Raw genomic sequence first — 24,990 nt, forward strand, 5'->3', positions numbered from 1 at the left:
GATGAATGAGCCAGTGGATTTGGCTATTTCAGCAACACCCGTTGCTGACAAAAATTGGCAGTAGAATGGCTTCACCAAAGAGCTCAGTGACATTCAACGTGGCACCGTCATAGAATGCCACCTTTCCAACAAGTCAGTTCATCAGATTTCTGCCCTGCTAGAGCTGCCCAAGTCAACTGCAAGTTATGTTATTGTGAAGTGGAAACGTCTAGGAGCCACACTGGCTTTGCAGCGAAGTGGTAGGACACACAAGCTCACAGAATGGGACCACCGAGTGCTAAAGAGCGTTGCATGTGAAAATTGTCTGTCCTCGGCTGCAAGACTCACTACCGAGTTCCGAACTGCCTCTGGAAGCAACATCAGCTCAACAACTGTTCCTCAGGACCTTCATAAAATGGGTTTCCATGACCGAGCAGCCACAAACAAAATCACCATGCGCAATACCAAGTGTAGGCTGGAGTGGTGTAAAACTTGCTGCCACCAGATCGGTGTGAAAGAACTTCACTAGCCTGCACAGAGCACTGACCTCAACCCCATAGAACACCTTTGGGATGAATTGGAACGCCAACTGTGAGCCAGGCTTAATCGCCCAACATCAGTGCCAAACCTTACTAATGCTCTTGTGGCTGAATGGAAGCCGCAGTAATCTAAGTGGAAAGCCTTCCCAGAAGAGTGGAGGCTGTTATAGCAGCAAATGGGGAACCAACTCCATATTAATACCCATGATTTTGGAATGAGATGTTCAACAAGCAGGTGTACACATACTTTTGATCATCTAGTGTATACAGTGCACTCGGAAAGTATTCAGACCCCTTACCCTTTTCCACATTTTGTTATGTTACAGCCTTATTCTAAAATGTATAAACGTTTCTACAACTTTATTGGAGTCCACCTGTGGTAAATACATTTGATTGAACATGATTTGGGAAGGCAAACACCTGTCTATATAAGGTCCCAGAGTTGACACTGCATGTCAGAGCAAAGCCATGAGGTCGAGGGAATTGTCCATAGAGCTCAAAGACAGGATTGTGTCGAGGCACAGATCTGGGGAAGGGTACCAAAAAAATTCCCCAAGAATACAGTGGCCTCCATCATTCTTAAATTGAAGAAGTTTGGAACCACCAAGACTCTTCCTAGAGCTGGCCGCCTGGCCAAACTGAGCAATTTGGGGAGAAGGGCCTTGGTCAGGGAGGTGACCAAAAACCTGATGGTCACTCTGACATATTTCCAGAGTTCCTCTGTGGAGATGGGAGAACCTTCCAGAAGGACAACCATCTCTGCAGCACTCCACCAATCAGGCCTTTTCTGGTAGAGTGTCAAGACAAAATCCACTCCTCTGTAAAAGACACATGACAGCCCACTTAGATGTTGCCAAATTGCACCTAAAGCTCTCTCAGACCATGAGAAAAAAAGATTATCTGCCTAATGAAACCGAGATTGATCTCTTTGGCCTGAATGCCAAGTGTCATATCTGGAGGAAACCTGGCACTATCCCTACTGGGAAGCATGGTGGTGGCAGCATCATGCTGTGGGGATGTTTTTCATTGGCAGGGACTGGTCGACTAATCAAGATCAAGGGAAAGATAAACGGAGCAAAGTACAGATTCAATATTTCCGTAAATGTTTTTGTATATATTTGCAAAAATGTCTAAATACCTGGTTTTGCTTTATCATTATGGGGTATTTGTGTGTAGATTGATGAGAAAAAAACAACTGAATCCATTTTTAGAATAAGTCTGTAACGTAACAAAATGTGGAAAATGTCAAGGGTTCCAACACTTCACTTCCACCTTCTCCCAATAGGCTGAGGGTATAGGCTCAGCAGTCATCCAGTTTATGGCCTTTTCTTTGTTGTGTGTAGTTACCAACCAAGGCTCGCCTCACCCCTCACCTCACCCCTGTAACACACACCATAATCTCCCTCACCTTGCCCCCCTACCCCCTCCCCACCATGCACACTGCTTGGTGTGGGGTTTGACTCCTGAGTCAGTGACCTTGACCCGTAGAGGGCTGCTGAGGCCTGAGGTTTAATCAGTATTTTTCACATGTTCCTCTCCTCACAGCTCTGGCTGCATGCTGCCAACTGCACCTTAATGAGTAAACCCTTCCAGTCTTCCAGCTATCCAGCCCAGACCTAACCCCGTACAGTAGCTCTGTTGCGTTGGCTCTCCTCCTCTCAACCACAAATAGCCTGGTGGGCGTAGGGTGGAGGCGCAGCCGATGAACCGGGTGACTTGGCAAAGCTAGCCATGCAGGGCTAGCAAACATGGCTGCTCGGTTTGGAGCAGAAAGTTCACTGCTGTGGAATGCTCAGTACATTTTAGTGAACAAGTTGATCAAATTATTATGGAGAAATCACGGGTAGCTATTATTATGACATTTCAGTTTTCTGAATCTATTGTGTGTTCTCAAATTCTCCTCTTGATCACTTATAAGATAATTTCCTTCAACTCTGACATTCGATTGTTCTGTTTATCTCCCAGTGTAACGGAGTGACTGAGTGACTGAGTGTCACAGAGCTTTACTGGACCATTATTGATTACGTATCAGTCACATACATCTCCCCCTCTTCAAAAAAGTTTGAATACTCAATTTCAGCAATTGAAACTGTGACCCAGGGGTATGCCTGTGGCTTAAAGATAATCACATCACAGACGAAGAGCCTCACCTGTGTTTGCATCAGTAAGGTTCTGTTGGCTGGAAAACACTCAATCACCAATTGTTAACTGGCCTTTTGTTGGAATTTGAATGGCCCCTTATTGATTGGAAGCAAAATGTTTGTAATGTTGTAGATTAGATTTTTGGATTGCTCACTAATGACAAGATGGAGGCCCATTTTCAATCTATTTTCAATTCAGGTCCCAAATTGAAAATCTTTACAGGCGTAATTAAGGCTGATCTGAAAATAACACTGAAACTTTTAATCGTTTTCCCCCTTGACAATGATGTGTAAAAAACTAAAGACTTTCACATAGGCCTACTAAGAAGAAAGGTAATGAATATGAAATAGACACAAATAGATTTATCATCACCCGCAGTAAATTATTATTCTAAATATTAAAAGGCTCATTCTTTAAATGGTATAACACAGGTCATACTGTTATTGATGTAAACTCAATTGACACAACAATTCTGTGGTCTTTCAGTCCACGATTCCTTACATCAGAGGCATTTAAAAACACAACATCGACAACGTATTTCTGTTAACATTGCTGTGGATTGATGCTTTGCTAGTTCAAACATCTCCACAAAAAAAGTCTACATTTTATACTTGGAATTAATAATTCAGCACCAATCTATATTGGGTATTTTTTTATATCTCTTACTTCATGAAGCAATGACTATATTGTCCGTGTTCTCACCACTGAAGTTGTGGCCCTCTCAGCTTTTAAAGGATTTTCCCTATGCATAATTCATCAGTTGCAGGAAAGAAAAGGCCCCCCAACATGGAGAACAATTTAAGCATGAAAGTACATGAGAGATGTATCTTTGCAGTGAGCTGCAGGTCAGCTATATAGAGGTCCCTGCCTGGTCGGTTCTAATACACTTCCTCCTCCCCACTCTTCTCTGGCTTTTTTAAAGGCCATTTAAGATCAAGAGGGATATTCCCAATCAATATACTCATTGCTTTAGTTGGATTGGACTCTGAAGTGTAGATACTGTAGAAAGATATCTTATAGACTCTTTAGGGTACAAAGAAAGATGTGTCTTATTGACTCTGTAGGGTACATACAAAGAGTATGTGTTTCAATGCCTCTGTAGGGTACAGTCTTTGTCTCCCTGTATCCCTCAAATTCAGATATGGTCCCCAAAGCCAGTTCCACTGCTTTTTTCATGTAGTGCCCTATTCTGACCAGAGCCCAATGTGGCAGCCCTATGTGACTGTTCAAACCTGGGACAAACATACAGAGTGCACTAATGAGAATAGGGTCATTTGAGATCTGTCCTTACAGACATAGCTGTAACTTTCAGTGTTTGTTCTGCAGGAGCTGGAGTGTTGAACATGATTCTAACATGGAACCACCTCTGTGTTTGCAGTGCATGTCAAAGCAGGGACCTGTGAAGTGACCGCCGCCCACCGCTGCTGCAACAAGAACAAGATCGAAGAGAGATCCCAGACGGTGAAATGTTCCTGCTTCCCCGGACAGGTTGCCGGGACAACAAGAGCGGCCCCATCTTGTGTGGACGGTACAGTTGTTGTTTTTTCTCTCGTATTTTTGCCTTTTTATTGACAGGATTAACACCACAGTAAGAGGCTGTATATTGTACCAACATTGGTCTAGTTTCACTCATGTATCACCTAAAAATAGTGTTGTTTCAAATGCTTTCTTCAAATTTTCAAAATGTGTTACCCGTTTAAGAAGCTAGGAATATGTTGCATGTCACTACTTCACAGGAAAGACATTTTAACGTTTTTTTAAAATACTTTTTTTAAATGTATGCATTTTTTGCCAAAATGCCTTCTGGAACATGTGATCTTTCATGTGCCTTAATAGCAAACGTGTATACCATCTCTAAATATGAATCAATTCTGAGCCTAGTTGGTTTAGCCACGGAAAAATACAGGAACCTTCCTGCTATCCATTATTGGCTGAGAAAATGGATAAGCTGGACATGTCGAGAGATGAGTTCGGATTGGTCTGCCATGTAACATGCTTCTGTCTATAACATGAGCTGGTCAATATGTGTGGATAATCCTTTCTACCACAGCGTTCTTTTTTAAGATATCATGAATAACTGAAGTGTTGCATTGCTGCCCTGAAGATAATTGCGCTATTGACAAAGATCAGTGGGAAAAGGTTGTGATGGACTACTTTCTGGAGGACGATTGTGCCATGTTGACTCTCTCTGACTAAACCAGATGATCAGGAAATACCGGATTTAGGTATAAAAAAAAACATTTTAATTGAACTAGAAATTGTAGAGTCTTCTGATGACCGTGATAGGGGAAGAAACAACGATCAACAGTGTTGTTGTCACGGAAGAATTTGACTGAGATTTGAAATCAGTGGAATTCCCGGTGGAAGCAGAGAGATGATTGCCAAATACGGAGAGAGTCAAAAAGAGAACAGAGAAGGCTGTTGTATAAAGCACCTGTCTCTGGATTACATCTTCAAATTAAGGGCAACCATGGCATCCATGACAGAGGGAGAAATGTTCATCAATGTATATGGGTAAGAGTTTAGCTACATTTTCAGATATTATATGTTTCAAATCTTTTCAGAAAGTAGTTTTTTATTGCAAGCTAACGTTACGTGTATCGCTAGCTAACGTTACGTGTATGATCTGTTTAGTAATATTATTTGTATCTCAGAAAGCCATTTGTATTGCTAGTTATAGCCTAATATTAGCTAACTAACATTGAACCTAGTTGGTTAGCTTTAGTTACCTGCAGATTCATGCATGGTGCATGGTATTATGAGTTGGGATGATGATTAATTGTTTAGCTAACTCCACTATGCAAGACTCCACTGTGCAAATAACCATTTCACTGTACTGTTTACACCTTCTGTATCCTGCACATATAACAAATAAAGTTTAATTTTATTTGATACAGTGGGTGTTTACCAGAGACCGTAATGTAAAGTACAACATGACCTGCACCAAATTCAGATTAGAATATAGGCCAATAAACTACTACTTTTTGCAGCTACTTTCACCACTTCTAGACTTAAAATCTTTGGTTGTTTACTACACTACGTATTCACTCTTTTTAGCACATGGCCTCATATGTGAAACCTTAAAGTAATAGGTGGGGCTAAGGCTAAAGAGGGTGTGAACAATTCTGAATGGGTGTAGATAAAAGAAAAGCTCTCCAGTAGGTGTACCAAAAGTATCATGGGTCATTTTCTAAAAAGTGGGGTTACAAGATTATTAACTTTCAATGCAGACTCACTTTCCCGTTGTTCCTCAACTGCAGTGTATGATATACAATTTTGTAGCTCGGAGTCTACTTTTATCCTATGTAGAAAGTACCATTTCAAATGTTGCTACATAAGACCGAATCCAGGTGATGGGTCACATTTAGGGTAAAATATTTTTTTCTACTGATCAATCCACCGATCAATCTACCGATCAATTTACTGAAAAATATACTGATCAATCTACTGATCAATCTACTGATCAATGCACTGATCAATCTACCGATCAATTTACTGAACAATCTACTGATCAATCTACTGATCAATCCACTGATCAATCTACCAATCAATTTACTGAACAATCTACTGATCAATGCACTGAACAATCTACTGATCAATCTACTGATCAATTTACTGAACAATCTACTGATCAATCTACTGAACAATCCACTGATCAATCTACTGAACAATCTACCGATCAATTTACTGAACAATCTACTGATCAATCTACTGAACAATCCACTGATCAATCTACTGATCGATCTACTGAACAATCTACCGATAAATTTACTGAACAATCTACTGATCAATCTACTGATCAATCTACTGAACAATCTACTGATCAGTCTAGTGAACAATCTACTGAACAATCTACTGATCAATCTACTGAACAATCTAAGCATTTAATTGGTTAAGAGCTCTTTAGAGCACTTGTCTTAGAGTATTCTGTATGTGATCTGTTTTAGGATACTTCAAACTGACCCAGTCAACTTCTTACTGAGCCAGCCAACTATATGCTGTCGGCCTGCAGTCTGTCTGCTGGATTATGAGACACTAAGACCTGGGGAGCTGCTGCCCTGACTCACTGAAGTAGAGAGGGGGACAGGTCATTTAATATCATGTCCTCAGTGGCCCCTCCGACAGGTGAATCGATCCCTGTCTTGTGTTCTGTACTGTAATGGCTCTGACAGGGGCTTCCTCCCGTCTTGACACTGCTTGCTGAAGCATTAGAAATCTCAAGGGAATCCTTACCCCCTACAGGCCTCCTTAGAGGCAGCTGTAGACCTTGGAGCTCTGCACCTCTCCCACCTCCACTACGTCGCTCTGTTTATTCCACTCCTGCCACTGTGTTCATGGTCTTGACTTTGACCCACGGACTGTAATTCACTTCTGGAAACACACAGCCCAGCCAGGCAGCCAAGCAGCCAGTCAGCTCGCAGTCGTGGAGGATCTCTCACTACTGTCATCTATAAGTCTTTACTAGGTAAAACCCCGTCTTATCTCAGCTCACTGGTCACCATAGCTGCACCCACCCGTAGCACGCGCTCCAGCAGGTATATTTCACTGGTCACCCCCAAAGCCTATTCCTCCTTTGGACGCCTTTCCTTCCAGTTCTCTCCTGCCATTGACTGGAACGAATTGCAGAAATCACTGAAGCTGGAGACTCATCTCTCCCTCACTAACTTTAAACATAACCTGTCAGAGCAGCTCACAGATCATTGCACCTGTACATAGCACATCTGTAATATTTTTTTGCTCCTTTGCACACCAGTATCTCTACTTGCACATTCAACGTCTGCATATGGCTTTGGCCTGAGGGGAAAGTGTACCATAGTGGTAAATGTACTTAACATTATCTTTATGATAATTCAGCAATCTCAATTGCTTGGGTATTATCGTCTCATTCAATTTATTTATTTAAATTGGCGAACATACCTTTCTAGGTTCTTCCAATTAAATGAGACACCTTATACTTGCAATAGTAACCCAGATGAACCAACTTCCCAGGTTAATTTAAACTTTAATATCCAGATAGCCAATCCAGGTATGATTAATCATTATCATTGATTAATTCAATTTGCTTTTGCAAATTCATTCACGTCCAACTTCCACAGTACTGTCCAGTACTGATGGTTCATTAACATCTATAAATAGATTAAAATCGTCTTTGCAGCTCCCAATATATTCCAAAACCAAACTTTGGAAAATTAGGAAAAACATTTTGTTCCTTCCAAAATGTTCTAATAATGTGCAAGCTATCAGAGGGGGTAGTCCCCACTCGCCCGCTAATTACTGAACATCCACCCGCAAATGGATTGATCTCTGAACTCAGCAGCAATACCAACCCTAATTATGCCATTAGTGGAAAAGCAGACAATAACGCTTTCCAAAATCCACCATCGGGCGCAGGCCTCATAAAGGTTCTCGCCAGTCTAGCCCTGATGTCTTGCCATCCGAGATTGGCATCTGTCCTATACTTCAGTGCTCAGCTGAAGCACGAGCAGGTAATGGGAGACATAAAGGGACAGAGGGAGAGAACCGGGAAACCAATGACAAATGCAGAAAAGGGACAATTCTGCTAGCTATGGAACTGCGCTTGAAAACTGAACAATTAAATGTAATTGCAAAAATGTATGACAATGAACAGGCACAAGCTCTTCAACAAAATCATCTTCTACAGGAACAAAATCATATGCTACAGGAACAACTCGATTTAGACAGAACTAAGTGCGATGATGTCCACGCCAAACTAGATAAATTTGAAGAGTTATCTACAAACAGGAGCGCTCAACTCGATAACATGCAGGAAGTTTTCTTGAACGTTACTCAGAGTAACACGGTTCTACTCAAAACGCTGCATACCAAAGACGATCAGTTAATGAACACAATGACAAAGTTGCATGAGAAATCAGCAGAACTCATTGAAGTCGCTGACCAAATGAATGATGAGATAACTCAGGTGATGAAGATGGAAATATTCATTTCTAAGCAAGTGGAGGAAATCTCATCACTGAATCTCTCACTCTGTACTCAAGACCTCTATCTGCAAACCATGACAGATAAGTTTGAGACCGAAAGGAGCAAGTGTGACACTCATGTGTCCAAAATCAGTACTCCCTTAGGTACCATCTGGAGGAAGTCCAGAATGGTCACGCTCTACAGCGGGACTACCAATCCAAGCAACCGGAGCCCTGTAGTCACAGGAGTAAAGACGATAGGTTTCAGACCTTGCATCCCTCATGTGTCCCTCAGTCTTCTCCTCTTGGCCTCTTGGCAAACACAATAGCTCACTGGCTAACACTGTCAAACAAGCTCGGAACAAACACCCACAAGCTTACTACCATAGGCTTCGTTCAGCTTACTTTGGCCTACTCACTGAAACAGGCATGGAAGACCTGTTACCTTTTAAACAAATGTTCCTGTCGAACACGTATCCTACCTCCATTACCTACTTGGGCCCTGCCGCCCATGTTGGCTTGCCTATCTTACAACTCAGAGAGCTTGCAAGCACAGCTTTTGAGGCATCAAAAGTTCACAACGCTAAGAGCCCTGACCACTCGGTTTGAAGTTTGACCATGAGCATTATCAGGTATTGGAGCGTTGAGAGATGACGCACAACAACAGTTTCTACCACGAAACCATGATTCCAATAACCTCCGCGTTCGAAATAACTGTAAAGTACGTTGCCATCAACATGACTACCGCTACAATCGACCTGTTCGCTACGTTCCTGCACCCAACCCACAAAAAGTGTCAGAGCACAAGGGTAACAAAGGGTTGAAGGATGATCAAAATGTAGACCAATGTTCTCCAGAAGTTCCACTACAGGAAGAACTAAAGCGAGAACAACTTGAGAAAAGGGTAAAAGATAAGTCACAAGGACTAAACTAGGAATTACCGGACACCAGGTCCGCAGGAATTAACACCCATAGCAAGGACGTTAAAGTTCAAATTTCTCCCGCTCTCATTCAAGACCCTATCCAGGGCCTGCTTGATCAAGAAACAAGTCCCCGGGCTTTGTCTATCGACTCTGATACAAAGGTTGCGAAGAAAATGGTCAAACACTTCATTAAACCCAAGCCACTCAAAATCGGAAAAGTCAGTCTGCTTCCACCTCGAACATAAATGGCACATCACGTCATTGCGAACGACCACTCCACTTTGTGGAGAATATGTCCAATAACTACGAATCTAAATGGCCATACCTGGAAACAGTCCTGGAGGACTGCTTGAATTGTCATGCACTAATTGATTCGAGTGCTACAATATCACTCATCTCTCAAACATTGTTTGATGATCTTAAAAGGGCTTTGAAGCCAACGAAACGTTGGTTAAAAGTGGAACGATGCGACACTACACTTCAAGAGGTCACTCAGACTACCTCGTTTCTCACATTGAGAGTCATGCTGAAACTACACTGCAAGGACGTATCGCTCATTCACCCTGTGTATGTTACCAGCCTTTGAAACTGTAACTCTGCTACTTGGAGCAGACTTGATGGATCGGTTACTTCCATTGATGTATTGGAAAACCAACCAGGGATGGTCACAGGCCACAGTGCCTTCTTCACAGACCACACTGCCGGTCCCTAACACTAGCTGCAACGCAGTCATTCACAAGGGGTATCTGTCGAAAGCACCCCTTGGGGCAGAATCTGATCCAAGGAGATATTACAACATCTCGACACATTCCATCAGCCAACCTGATTGACAATTCTTTTCATGATTTCGAGCCAGCTGTCTCAGTGAATAAGCAACTTCTCTCCTCCTTGCAGTCGCGCAATACGGTAGTTGAGATGAACTCCTCTTGCCCTTCGGACACTTCCGCAAGAACTGCGGCCGTCTCAGCAAGAAAAATATTGATGCGCAGAGTATATTCTGCTTCCGATGATACACCTTCCGCTTTGTTGGGGACTGTCACCCCTTACAATGACACAAATGGCGTCAGTCCAGCAACTAACCCGATGACTCCCACTGCTGAAACACAGACCGATATCCTCATCTCAGTTTGCAGGTACTGAAGAGGTTGCCACATGCCGACGCGGTGGTGACTGACATGCCTCGACAGCCACTGAGAGTTTTGAAGCACAAACACCAGGTGATTTGGTTGAAAGGTTACAGCCATTCTTATAACAACGCGGCCGCTGACAACTCATACATAGGGTCCGACCTTTTCGTTTGCCCCTCGGACACCAACACCAACTGCTGGTGGGGGAGTCCGGAGACACACAGGGGACGGAAATAGTAGCCCAGACCCATGATGAGTCTCATCGAGGACGTTGGGGGGGGGGTCGAGACTACGGACAACACTGTACGAGGCCGCCAGAGCATAAATCAAATCTAGTTGTAAACTCCCCTATGAGAACAGTGAGGAGCAGACAGGCCCCTAGACGGGTATTGTCTTAGAACACATCTAAGAGAGTACTGAGGTGTACCACACTGGTCGTAAAGGAAGTCCAGTGGACTTGTCCACCTCCAAAACAAATGGCAACAATAATCATTCCTTGTCATGTGTAGGTTCAACTTAAATGCAACTAGTAAATGCTCTACTCATGTGTTCCGGTAGTATAATATTTCAGAATAAATCGGTAGGATAACTGGTCCCTTTGAGCACGAGTACAATACCAGCGACAGTCAGTCTAGCTACAATCAGTAAGAATGTTAGAGACCTAACCAATCAAATTACCCTTGACAATAGCGACATAGGAGTCACTCAGAGTGCAACACGTGGAAGGGAATCTCCAGTGCACTCTTCCAATGGTTAACACACATGTCACTAATAAATAGAATCCTCTGTTCAGGAGGAATATTATTAGAATCATTAACCATGATCACACCACGTACGACTGGTCCATTACTTAAAGAGTACTTCCGCTGTGAGGTTAGCTCCTCCATTGATAACATAGCTATGTAATAGACTTCATACCTATCACCACTACAATAGTGGAAGACACAGTGACTTGTAGTAAAAAATACTAGATTCCCTGGACACCAATTCTGACTGACCTCCAGGCATTGACTTGAAAATTACCTGACTACGTCAGACTCATTCTGAACAAGTTGTAATCTGCCAGGATACTTGGTTTTCTTCCTTCTTTGACATGCACGATTGTGTAGGCATAAGTGCACATGCACAATGGTACATCCAATTAGTATTTTTTTTTTCTTTTTTTTCACCTTTATTTAACCAGGTTAGGCTAGTTGAGAACAAGTTCTCAATTGCAACTGCGACCTGGCCAAGATAAAGCATAATAGCAGTGTGAACAGACAACACAGAGTTACACATGGAGTAAACAATTAACAAGTCAATAACACAGTAGAAAAAAAGGGGAGTCTATATACAAAGTGTGCAAAAGGCATGAGGAGGTAGGCGAATAATTACAATTTTGCAGATTAACACTGGAGTGATAAATGATCAGATGGTCATGTACAGGTAGAGATATTGGTGTGTAAAAGAGCAGAAAAGTAAATAAATAAAGGGATAGTCAGTTTTACTAGGGTAAGCTTGGCGGCGTGAGTGAAGGAGGCTTTGTTGTGGAATAGAAAGCCGACTCTTGATTTGATTTTCGATTGGAGATGTTTGATATGAGTCTGGAAGGAGAGTTTGCAGTCTAGCCAGACACCTAGGTACTTATAGATGTCCACATATTCAAGGTCGGAACCATCCAGGGTGGTGATGCTAGTCGGGCATGCGGGTGCAGGCAGCGATCGGTTGAAAAGCATGCATTTGGTTTTACTAGCGTTTAAGAGCATTTGGAGGCCACGGAAGGAGTGTTGTATGGCATTGAAGCTCATTTTGAGATTAGATAGCATAGTGTCCAATGACGGGCCGAAAGTATATAGAATGGTGTCGTCTGCGTAGAGGTGGATCAGGGAATCGCCCGCAGCCAGAGCAACATAATTGATATATACAGAGAAAAGAGTCGGCCCGAGAATTGAACCCTGTGGCACCCCCATAGAGACTGCCAGAGGACCGGACAGCATGCCCTCTGTGGCCTGAAATTTACCAGGGCCGTGAGGGGCATCATCAGAACCCTAGATCTATCCTCCTCTGTTGGGGTTGAGAGATAATCTGTAGGGTTGTGGTCTCCTGTAACTTGACCAAGACAGTCATGACAGTCCCCCTCTGGTAGGTTCAACTTGGAATGATTCTATATGTTGCAACCCACCATAAGAATGACCATTGGATGTCCTGGTTTATGGATCATCATAGCAGTCCACCCCTCCTCCCCTCCCTTTTGGTGGTTCACCCTGGTAGGATTTCCGCAAGCTGCGGACCACCACCAGAATGGACCCGGGAGGTTCGGCAGTAGCTCTGTGTTCTGGCCCGCCGTCCGGTTATCCCGGTTAGTGGACCTAGGCAGTAACTTGGCAGACATTAATAAAGCACAACACTCAGGCAATACATCATTACATTTACTCCCCAAATGAGCGGCATTGGGCTCTACTGGTTCCTAAGTGTCAAAGGAAATGAAACGAAAAATAATGGAATAAAAACATAAAAGTATACCAAATGTGTCTACCACACCGTAATCATCTAATTTGGACTATGTTCTATATACTGTATGTCCAAGTTCTTGGCTAAATGACTCTATCATGGCATTGTCTCTAATGTCATGTCTATGGTGATCCTACTTGCAGGTGGGTAGTTAAGGCACCGACGAATCGTTTCTCTCGCCTGGGCTCTGCTAGTTCTGACTGGGTTACTGTGAACTTTTGGAGTTGGGCCATATGGGCAGTGTCTAGCTGGGCTTGGTTAATTGCCTGGCTGGTCCAGTCAGCCCCGGCCCAACTCAAATGCGCTGCAGGTGGAATGCGTTGGCGGTACACATTCTCTGCATGTAGGCGGACATACACCTCTGCAGTTAATTATGAGAAGTCCTGGGTCGTCACGGAGAACGATTCCCGTAGGGGGTCCGTTCGTGATTACGTCTGTTGGGTTGGTTTTGACCTGTGGCGGACCGGGCACAGTGCTCGCCAACCAAGGTTGCCAGGTGCACAGTGTTTCCTCCGACACATTGGTGCGGCTGGCTTCCGGCTTGGATGCGCGCTGTGTTATTAAGAAGCAGTGCGGCTTGGTTGGGTTGTGTATCTGAAGGACGCATGTCCTTCAACCTTCGTCTCTCCTGAGCCCGTACGGGAGTTGTAGCGATGAGGCAAGATAGTAGCTACTAAAAACAATTGGATACCACGAAATTGGAGAGAAAAAGGGGTAAAATTAAAAATAAAAATAAAAGTTTTGGGGGACTTGGTTTCCATCAATTTTACGCCTAGTCATGATGACTTATCCTTGTCATCCTTCTCAGATATCTTGCGATGCAGTACATCTCTTATCAGAGCTTCTAGATCATTTTGGTTAGCGTTTAGATCATTGTTGAACAATTTGTTACACTTGTTACCCTTAGGTCCTGACCGTTTGTGAGAGTTAGGCACAGGGGCATTTTGGCTAGGTTGATCTCTACGGGATCTGTTAGATTGGTGACATTCCTCGTAGCTCGTATTATGGCGGTGGTTGTCGGGGTGGTGTTTACGTGGTAGCCACCCCCTTTGATCGTCATCTTTTACCCCACATGTCCCCGATGCAGCACCTTCTGATCCGAGTGATGGTTCCCGCCTAAGCTCGAAGGTCGAGGTGTCCGGGCCCTTAGCCCAGTTTGCTTTTGATGCTTCAAAAGCTGTGCTTGCAAGTTCTCGGAGCATCGAGATTGGCAACCCAACGTGGGCAGTAGGGCCCAAGCAGTTAATGAAGTTGGGAGACATGTTTGACAGGAACAGTTGTTTAAATGGTAATAGATCTTCCATTCCGGTTTCAGTGAGCATACCAAATTAAGCTGAACGAAGCCGGTGATAGTAGGCTTGTGGATGTTCATTTCGAGCTTGTCTAATATGGTTAGCCAATGAGCTATCATGTTTGCGAGTCGCAGAACCAGTGTCGTTTGGCTTTCCCAGGAACGGGGTCAAAGAGGTGGAAGTTTTTGATGATTTTGTCAAGGCAATCCCTGCCAAGTGCGCGGTGAGCATCTGCACTCTCCCGTAGGGAATTATGAGAACGACAACCGGCGAAACATCCACTCTATAACGAAACGAATGAATGTCACTCTGACCTAACCACTATAACCACGACAGAGGGAGAGAGACTGACAATTCTACAAAAGAAACAAACTTTTCACCAGCGATCAAGACGACACTGAGCGTAAATATATATATTCATTGCAATTGTTCCCGAATGAGTGAGCGTTCATGTGTAAAGGATTAGCATTTCAATTGTTACAATTATCACTCTGTAGTAGCTTCTTAGTCGACCCCCACTTCCCCTTTTGTCTAACAAGCCGCTATGGCGGTTTAGCCCACTAGGGCACATTCTCCTATCATTTCATGTAACCACATTTACCTTGTTTGTTTGTTTTGTTTATGCATTTCTGTGAATTACTTAGTTAGTAATGAAGAAATTATTTAAGACAATTGATGTATAGATGACTCATAGTGAAGACTGGGTTTGTGCAGATAACCAACAATTTATGGCGTTTGGAATGAGACTAACGTGAGGTAAAGTAAATAATTAATTAATTTGAAGACTCATTGATCAGATAAAATATCTGAAAAGTTATTTTAGGAAATGATAACTTTGTAATATGAATATTTTTCCTTGGTGCCCCGACTTCCTAGTAATTACGGTTACATGATTAATCAGTCTAATCGCGTAATACTAATTACAGAGAATCTTTGATAAAAACTATAAGTCTTCAGTTAATGATAGTAAAGACACGACACAGTTGTAAATGAGAACTTATTCTCAACAAGCCTACCTGGTTAAATAAAGGTTAAATTTAAAAAAAATTAAAACTGTACTATCATTCATGGAGGACCTCACTTCTGTACTGTCAGTCATGGAGGCTCTCACACTACTCTACTGTCAGTCATAGAGGATCTCTCTCTACTCTACTGTCAGTCATGGAGGATCTCTCTCTACTCTACTGTTAGTCATGGAGGATCTCACTACTCTACTGTCAGTCATGGAGGATCTCTCTCTACTCTACTGTCAGTCATGGAGGATCTCTCTCTACTCTACTGTTAGTCATGGAGGATCTCACTACTCTACTGTCAGTCATGGAGGATCTCACTACTCTACTGTCAGTCATAGAGGATCTCTCTCTACTCTACTGTCAGTCATGGAGGATCTCTCTCTACTCTATTGTCAGTCATGGAGGATCTCTCTCTACTCTATTGTCAGTTGTGGAGGATCTCTATTGACAGTCATGGAGGATCTCACTTCTCTACTGTCAGTCGTGGATGATCTCTCTCTCCTGTCAGTCATGGAGGATCTCCCTCTACTCTACTGTCAGTCATGGAGGATCTCACTTCTTTACTGTCAGTCATGGAGTATCTCTCACTACTGTACTGTCAGTCATAGAGGATCTCACTATTGTACTGTCAGTCATGGATGATCTCTCTCTTCTCTACTGTCAGTCATGCAGGATCTCTCTCTACTCTACTGTCAGTCATGGAGGATCTCAGTACTCTACTGTCAGTCATGGAGTATCTCACTTCTTTACTGTCAGTCATGGAGTATCTCTCACTACTGTACTGTCAGTCATAGAGGATCTCACTATTGTACTGTCAGTCATGGAGGATCTCACTATTTTACTGTCAGTCATGGAGGATCTCACTCTACTCTACTGTCAGTCATGGAGGATCTCACTACTCTACTGTCAGTCATGGAGGATCTCACTCTACTCTACTGTCAGTAATGGAGGATCTCACTACTCTACTGTCAGTCATGGAGGATCTCACTACTCTACTGTCAGTCATGGAGGATCTCACTACTCTACTGTCAGTCATGGAGGATCTCTCTCTACTCTACTGTCATTCATGGAGTATCTCTCACTACTGTACTGTCATTCATGGAGTACCTCTCACGACTGTACTATCAGTCATGGAGGATCTCACTACTCTACTGTCATTCATGGAGTACCTCTCACTACAGTACTGTCAGTCATGGGGGATCTCACTACTCTACTGTCATTCATGGAGTACCTCTCACTACTGTACTGTCAGTCATGGGGGATCTCACTACTCTACTGTCAGTCATGGAGGATCTAACTACTGTACTATCAGTCGTGTATCAAAATACCTTCCATTCACTTTTATTGACATGTTTGTAGAAGCAGACATACTTTTGTTGGTTCAGTTGTTACTGCAGTCTACTAGTAGATGTATATTTTCACTGACTTGTAAAGGGCACACTTTAATCACTTGTGTCCCTCTCTCATTGCCTCTTGCAGCTTCCATAGTTGCCCAGAAGTGGTGGTGTCAGATGCATCCATGTATGGATGGGGAGGAGTGTAAAATTTTGCCTGATCTGAAAGGCTGGAGCTGCAGTACGGGCAACAAAGTGAAGACGACGAAGGTGGGTGCATAATGTAAGCAAATGCATCACATGTACTGTTACACACACACACAAACGTACACACATACACACACACACAATTTTGTTTCTTCTAAAGTCCACCATGACGTAGAATATTCAGTAAGTAAAGGTGTTGATTGGTCCTCTACTTAGCCAACTGTAGTCACCTACTGGTTGTGTGTCTGTACCTGTCAGGACCAATACATTCAAAGTGCATATGATCAAAAAGGCTCAATTCTGCTGAGATACTGTCAAATATGTGTATATTGAAGGAGGAGTATCTAGAGGTTGCAGTGAGAGACCCACACACGCAAACTTATCCACTTATCACGTATTACGTAACACACCGTTTTATTAAGGGTGATAGGTGCAGTACTTGTCACTGCATTCTTTACAGAAAGTAGGCTGACTCTCTTTGAAGTTATGTAGGTCAATTCAATGATTTATTTTATCTATAAAACTCTCTTACAAAAACTCCAGCCATACCTCCCACTAGTGATTCCCAACCTTTTTCGATTACTGTACCACCAACTGAAATGTGCACTGCCCAGAATACCCCTGATTTACCTTCTAATGTAATGCCTGTGGATAGGCCAAGTACACCCAGGGGTCCTAGATCCAGTGCCTCACATAATTAAGGGAATGGCCTTAATTCAGGAATGGCTACCTGTGGAAATCACTTCGGTCTCCTCAGAGTTGGGTAAATCTGCATTTAGTTTCTTTGCACCAATGTTTTTATTTCACCTTTATTTAACCAGGTAGGCTAGTTGAGAACAAGTTCTCATTTACAACTGCGACCTGGCCAAGATAAAGCAAAGCAGTGCGACACAAACAACACAGAGTTACACATGGAATAAACATGTCAATAACACAATAGAAAAAAAGATAGTGTGTGCAAATGGCATGAGGAGGTAAGGTAATAAATAGGCCATAGTAGCAAATTAACACTGGAGTGATAGATGTGCAGATAATGATGTGCAAGTAAATATACTGGTGTGCAAAAGAGCAGAAAAGTACTTTAAAATCAATATGGGGATGAGGTAAGTAGATTGGATGGGCTATTTACAGCTGCAGCAGACGGTTAGCTGCTCAGATATCTGATGTTAAAAGTTAGTGTGGGAAATATTAGTCTCCAGCTTCAGCGATTTTTGCAGTTCGTTCCAGACATTGGCAGCAGAGAACTGGAAGGTGGCCAAATTAGGTGTTGGCTTTGGGGATGACCAGTGAAATATACCTGCAGGAGCGCGTGCTACGGGTGGGTGTTGATATCGTGACCAGTGAGCTGAGATAAGGCAGAGCTTTACCTAGCATAGACTTATAGATGACCTAGAGCCAGAGGTTCTGGCGACGAATATGTAGCGAGGGCCAGCCGACGAGAGCATACAGGTCGCACTGTGATAGTCTGCATCCAATTTGCTGAGTAGAGTGTCGGAGGCTATTTTGTAGATTACATTGCCGAAGTTGAGGATCGGTAGGATAGTCAGTTTTACGAGGGTATGTTTTGCGGCGTGAGTGAAGGAGGCTTTGTTGCAAAATAGGAAGCCAATTCTAGATGTAATGTTGGATTGGAGATGTTTAATATGAGTCTGGAAGGAGAGTTTACAGTCTAGCCAGACACCTAGTTATTTGTAGTTGTCCACATATTCTCATTCGGAACCGTCCAGAGTAGTGATGCTAGTGGGGTGGGTGCGGGCAGCGAACGGTTGAAAAGCATGCATTTAGTTTTACTAGCATTTAAGAGCAGTTGGAGGCCACGGAAGGAGTGTTGTATGGCATTGAAGCTCGTTTGGAGGTTTGTTAACACAGTGTCCAAAGAAGGGCCAGATGTATACAGAATGGTATCGTTTGGATCAGGGAATCACCCACAGCAAGAGTGACATCGTTGATATGTACAGAGAAAAGAGTCAGACCGAGAATTGAACCCTGTGGTACCCCCATAAAAACTGCCAGAGGTTCGGACAACAGGCCCTCCGATTTGAATCACTGAACTCTGCGAAGTAGTTGGTGAACCAGGCGAGGCAGTCATTTGAGAAACCAAGGCTGTTGAGTCTGCCGATAAGAATGTGGTGATTGACAGAGTCGAAAGCCTTGGCCAGGTCGATGAAGACGGCTGCACAGTACTGTCTTTTATCGATAGTGGTTCTGATATTGTTTAGTACCTTGAGCATGGCTGGGACCCGTGACCAGCTCGGAAACCGGATTGCACAGCGGAGAAGATACGGTGGGATTCAAAATGGTCAGTGATCTGTTTATTTGACGTCCTTGTTTTTTTAAAGAAAAGCACATTTTTTGTCCATTAAAATAACATAAAATTGATCAGAAATACAGTGTAGACATTGTTAATGTTGTAAATGACTATTGTAGATGGAAACAGTAGATTTTTTAAAGGAATATCTACATAGGCGTACAGAGGCCCTTATCAGCAAATATTCTCCTGTGTTCCAATGGCATGTTGTGTTAGCTAATCCACGTTTATCATTTTAATAAGCTGATCATTAGAAAACCATTTTGTTTATTTTGCCTGAAATGTTGTTTATTTGTCTGAAGTTGTTTTTATTGTCTGTGAACTTGAGTCCTGTGTGGGGTCGTGGAGGGGAGATGCTGCCCAAATAAGTTTTAGTTTTGTCTGAGTTCAATCAGTAGCACACACAATCTCAATTGATCATCGTGTGCATGTGTGTGTGTCTTTGGTTTATGTGGTCTGTAAATTATTTTATGACTGCAGGGTCAAAAATGACCCTAAGACAATCTTTGTACCTTGGTGGTGTACAGCTTTCATGGAAATGTGAACAAATGTTTCACTTTTTCAAATGTTTGGGTCACTCTAGGAAAAGTCATACAATTTCAAGTTGAAAATATATAATTTAGAGGGGATTTCTCTTCTGTTAAACATAGTGGTGGGTCATTTTTGACCCTTAAGACAACTGAAGGGTTAATGAAGCTGACAGTTGAGGACTTGTGAAGCATCCGTTTCTCAAACTGACATACCTGTCCTCTTGCTCAGTTGTGCACTGGGGCCTCCCACTCCTCTTTCTATTCTGGTTAGGGCCAGTTTGTGCTGTTCTGTGAAGGGAGTAGTACACAGTTTTGTACGAGATCTTCCGTTTCTTGGCAATTTCTTGCATGGAATAGCCTTAATTTCTCAGAACGAGAATAGACGATAGAACGTTTTTCGTTTCTGGCCATGTTGAGCCTGTAATCAAACCCACAAATGCTGATGCTCCAGATACTCAACTAGTCTAATGAAGGCCAGTTTTATTTCTTCTTTAACCAGAACAACAGTTTCAGCTGTGCTAACATAATTGCAAAAGGATTTTCTAATGATCAATTAGCCTTTTAAAATTATAAACTTGGATTAGCTAACACAACGTGCCATTGGAACACAGGAGTGATGGTTGCTGATAATGGGCCTCTGTACGCCTATGTAGATATTCCATTAGAATAGAATTAGAATTCCATTCCAGCTACAATAGTCATTTAGAACATTAGCAATGTCTACACTGTATTTCTGATCAATTTGATGTTATTTTAATGGACAAAAAAATGAGCTTTCTTTAAAAAACAAGGACATTTCTAAGTGACCCCAAACTTTTGAACGGTAGTGTATTTTGCTCATATTGGTCATGGCTCCCGAATGGTGGATCCCCACCCCACCACACTGGGTAGCACATAGTAACACTTTAAGGGGCATTGCACTAATAATGGCGCTGACTAGGGAATCGTTCCCACTGTTTTTAGTGCCAGTCTGCATGTTAAATCTAAAACAATGTAACCAACAATGGCATCTTTTTGCTTTCGTTAATAAAATAATTATAAAATCATTATTAAAATAATCTTTCAAAATGCCAAATTTTATTTAGTTATTGGATCCATAACGAATTACTATGGGAATAAATATCACTGAATTAGGAGATGGCCGCCTCGCTTCGCGTTCCTAGGAAACTATGCATTTTTTTTTTACGTGTTATTTCTTACATTGGTATCCCAGGTAATCTTAGGTTTCATTACATACAGTCGGGAAGAACTACTGAATATAAGAGCAACGTCAACTCATCATCAGTACAACCAGGAATATGACTTTCCCGAAGCGGATCCTGTGTTCGGGCCTTCCACCCAGGACAACGGAATGGATCCCAGCCTGCGACCCAAAACAAAGACGTTGTAAAAGAGGGAAACGTAGCGGTCTTCTGGTCAGGCTCCGGAGAGGGGCACATTGCGCACCACTCCCTAGCATACTACTCGCCAATGTCCAGTCTCTTGACAACAAGGTCGATGAAATCCGAGCAAGGGTAGCATTCCAGAGGGACATCAGAGACTGTAATGTTCTTTGCTTCACGGAAACATGGCTCACTCGAGATAAGCTAAAGGAATCGGTGCAGCCAGCTGGTTTCTTCACGTATCGTGCCAACAGAAACAAACATCTTTCTGGTAAGAAGAGGGGCGGGGGCATATGCCTTATGATTAACGAGACGTGGTGTGACCACAACAACATACAGGAACTCAAGTCCTTCTGTTCACCTGACTTAGAATTCCTCACAATCAAATGTCGTCCGCATTATCTACCAAGGGAATTATCTTCGATTATAATCACAGCCGTATATATTCCCCCCCAAGCAGACACACCGATTGCCCTGAACAAACTTTATTTGACTCTTTGCAAACTGGAAACCACATATCCTGATGCTGCATTCATTATAGCTGGGGTTTTTAACAAGGCTAATCTGAAAACAAGACTCACTAAATTGTATGAGCATATCGATTCCGCAACCTGGGCTGGTAAATCCTTGGATCATTGCTATTCTAACTTCTGCGACGCATATAAAGCCCTCTCCCGCCCTCCTTTCTGAAAAGCTGACCATGACTCCATTTTGTTGCTCCCTGCCTACAAACAGAAACAAGAAGCTCCCGCGCTCAGGTTCAACGCTGGTCCGACCAATCTGATTCCACGCTCCAAGACTGCTTTGGTCACGTAGACTGGGATATGTTCCGCATTGCGTCCAACAACAACATTGACGAATACGCTGATTCGGTGAGCGAGTTCATTAGAAAGTGCATTGATGATGTCGTTCCCATAGCAACGATTAAAACTTTCCCAAACCAGAAACCGTGGATTGATGGCAGCATTCGCGTGAAACTGAAAGCGCGAACCACTGCTTTTAAGCAGGGAAAGGTGACCGGAAACATGACCGAATACAAACAGTGTAGCTATTCCATTCGAAAGGCAATACAACAAGCTAAGCGTCAGTATAGCGACAAAGTAGAGTCAGAATTCAACGGCTCAGACACAAGAGGTATGTGGCAGGGTCTACAGTCAATCACGGATTACAAAAAGAAAACCAGCCCCGTCACGGACCAGGATGTCTTGCTCCCAGGCAAACTAAGTAACTTTTCTGCCCGCTTTGAGGACAATACAGTGCCACTGACACAGCCTGCAACCAGAACCTGCAGACTCTCCTTCACTGCAGCAGACGTGAGGAAAACATTTAAACGTGTTAACACTTGCAAGGCTGCAGGCCTTGCAAGTAAGGCACCAATTTTTTAGTAAGGCACCAATTTTTTACCCAGAAATTATTAGAAATGTACATAAAAACGGCTGCATTGGGCCTTTAAACATCTCTGCCAGCCTTCCTGCCAGCCTGCCTGCCAGCCTGCCAGACTGCCTGCCTGCCTGCCTGCCTATTGGTATACAGGGAACTCTTGCGCTTCCATCTGACCCACTTGCATTTGGCAATGGGATAAGAGAACAGGCTTGGGTCGGGGCCTGCTTTTGAAAAAATCTGAGTATTCTTGGATGTAACTTCAAACGTCAGCAAGGAAATAAAACAGGCAAAAAACAACAAAGAAACAAACAAACAGCCTCTGAAGAAAAACTGAGCCGTGGAGGTGGATGTTCAGGGTGATTCCAGAGGTTATGTGTGTCTGTGTTTGGGGTGGGGTTGGGGGTGAGGGAGGAAGGGGGTGTGTGACACAGTGGGCCCAGAGCCATCTATCACGGCCTGGTGTTTGACTCACCAAACGCCTGTACTTGAGCTGCCTTCTCCATTATTCATTGTGTGGAGGGCCTGGGTGAGGCAGACTTTTTATTTTATTTTAGCCAGGTTAATAATGTATACCCCCTCTCTCTCTCACACAGACAGACGGACGGACAGACAGACGGACGGACGGACGGACGGACGGGCGGGCGGGCGGGCGGGCGGCGGGCGCGCGGGCGGGCGGGCAGACAGACAGACAGAGACAGGCAGAGAGGCAGGCAGGCAGAGATGCAGGCAGGCAGCCTGGTGTGCAGGTGACTGCTACATTACAGTAGAGCTAGACAGAAGCTCAGTTTGTTTGATTTGGGGAAGTAGGTTTTATTTCAGTTTGTTTGATTTAGTCTCCTGTACATTGTGTAATTTACAGATGGTCCATAACTAGCCCCATAGGGATATCCAAAGTCAACCCAATTTACCACAGGCATTACGACTGGGTCGCGTGCAGCTTCATTTCGAATTGGTAATTACTTGTGTGCTGCCAGATGTGGGCAGGATTGAAACAAACCTTAATTGACTTTCAAGAACACAAGTCTCACAAGTCTCACCCAAAAATATTGTTGACTTTATTACAAAAATGATCATATTTACTCTTTGTAGCATCATATTGATGCCACATAGGCTCTTTTCTAAATGAGAAGTTTGTTTTTAAGCAGTAGGTTTTTGTTCAGTGGTCTAATAAAACTTTTTGGGGGTTCTGTAAAAATCTACATGCTCCTAAAAAGATAGATACGTACCTCGTTTTCAGAATAAGAAGTGTGTGTGGGTAGTAGCATTCATTCAATGATTTGTTTTCTATATGTGCTAATGTGTGTTTTTACGATGTTAAATTGGTAATACATTATTTTGTAATAAATAGAGTCCCCCTATAAATCAACAAACTATCAATAGACTATCAGTGGCTCACCATCTCTCCATATTGAACCAAGTCCTATTTATGGCTGATAACAAATGACGGTGTCACTTCACATCACAACAGATTCACAATAACAAATCACCTCCACAAAGCCCCCTGGGCATCTCTCGAACGACCTTAGCAGCTCTCCATTCTCCCCGTGTCAAAGAGCAGACACAGAGCCTCACACTGGCCAGGCAAGACCAGACCAGAGGTTAGAATCCTTCCGGTAATGTCACCAGTCATGCCCTTATATCTGCTTTCACATCATATCAATCAACACACATCACACATAACAAGCGTCACAGAGCAATTTCACAGGACACGTTTTGTGATGTAAGAGAGAATTAGTTGGATGTCTGTGATGAGAAGCTGGGTAAGATTGCAAAATAACATGCCTACAAAGGGCTTACTGTATTTGGACTAAGGATGTAACAAATGGAGAACATTTCTTAACGTTTAAACTGCCATTTTTAAAATGTTTTTCTTTCAAAATTATAATAAAAATCATAAAATTCCGACACCCGATTCCGGGCCGATACAATCAGTTCCGTCCCCCGGGAAGCGGGCCGCTTCTGGGCTGATTTCTCATTGCTAGCTGGGATGCTTGCTCTGGAAATGCGATCAGGAGGGTCCTTACGGAGGGTTTGACACAATCTCGGAGGGTTTGACACAATCACGGAGGGTTTGACACAATCACAGAGCTTGCGGAGGCCACAATCGAGCTCCATACTGCATAGCTGTGCTTCTCCCAAATGTTTTAACAATGTGGAGGGCTCTGTATAGCTCTGCATTGACTTGATTGGTTGACGGTAGGTTGGGACAAGAGGTCCTGTATAAACACAAACTCACTTCCTTGACAACTTTCGACACAACAGCTCTGCTCTGCTCTGACTTCTGCGGAGGCCGCATCACAGTAAAGGCTATGTACAGCCACTGCAGATTTCAGATTGATCATGCAGAGCCTTTAACAGCCAAGCATACACGCAGTAGCCGAGGCACTTTCAAAGGGACACCT

At 43.2% G+C, this 24,990-nt stretch overlaps 1 protein-coding gene across 2 annotated transcripts in view; it reads left to right on the forward strand.

The window, feature by feature from the left end:
* LOC124002482 (chemokine-like protein TAFA-2) overlaps positions 1 to 24,990 on the forward strand; it is a 166,199-nt gene that overhangs the window by 136,462 nt on the left and 4,747 nt on the right. The window contains exons 3-4 of one of the 2 annotated variants that reach the window (XM_046309900.1): positions 4,039 to 4,188; positions 16,924 to 17,061. In XM_046309900.1, the coding sequence (XP_046165856.1) occupies positions 4,039 to 4,188; positions 16,924 to 17,060 (287 nt within the window). In that variant the 3' untranslated portion in view covers position 17,061. The remainder of the gene's footprint in view (positions 1 to 4,038; positions 4,189 to 16,923; positions 17,062 to 24,990) is intronic. The other variant, XM_046309901.1, reaches the window with a different exon arrangement.

This window comes from Oncorhynchus gorbuscha, linkage group LG18 (assembly GCF_021184085.1).
Source record: "Oncorhynchus gorbuscha isolate QuinsamMale2020 ecotype Even-year linkage group LG18, OgorEven_v1.0, whole genome shotgun sequence".
In the NCBI taxonomy this organism is placed as follows: domain Eukaryota; kingdom Metazoa; phylum Chordata; class Actinopteri; order Salmoniformes; family Salmonidae; genus Oncorhynchus; species Oncorhynchus gorbuscha.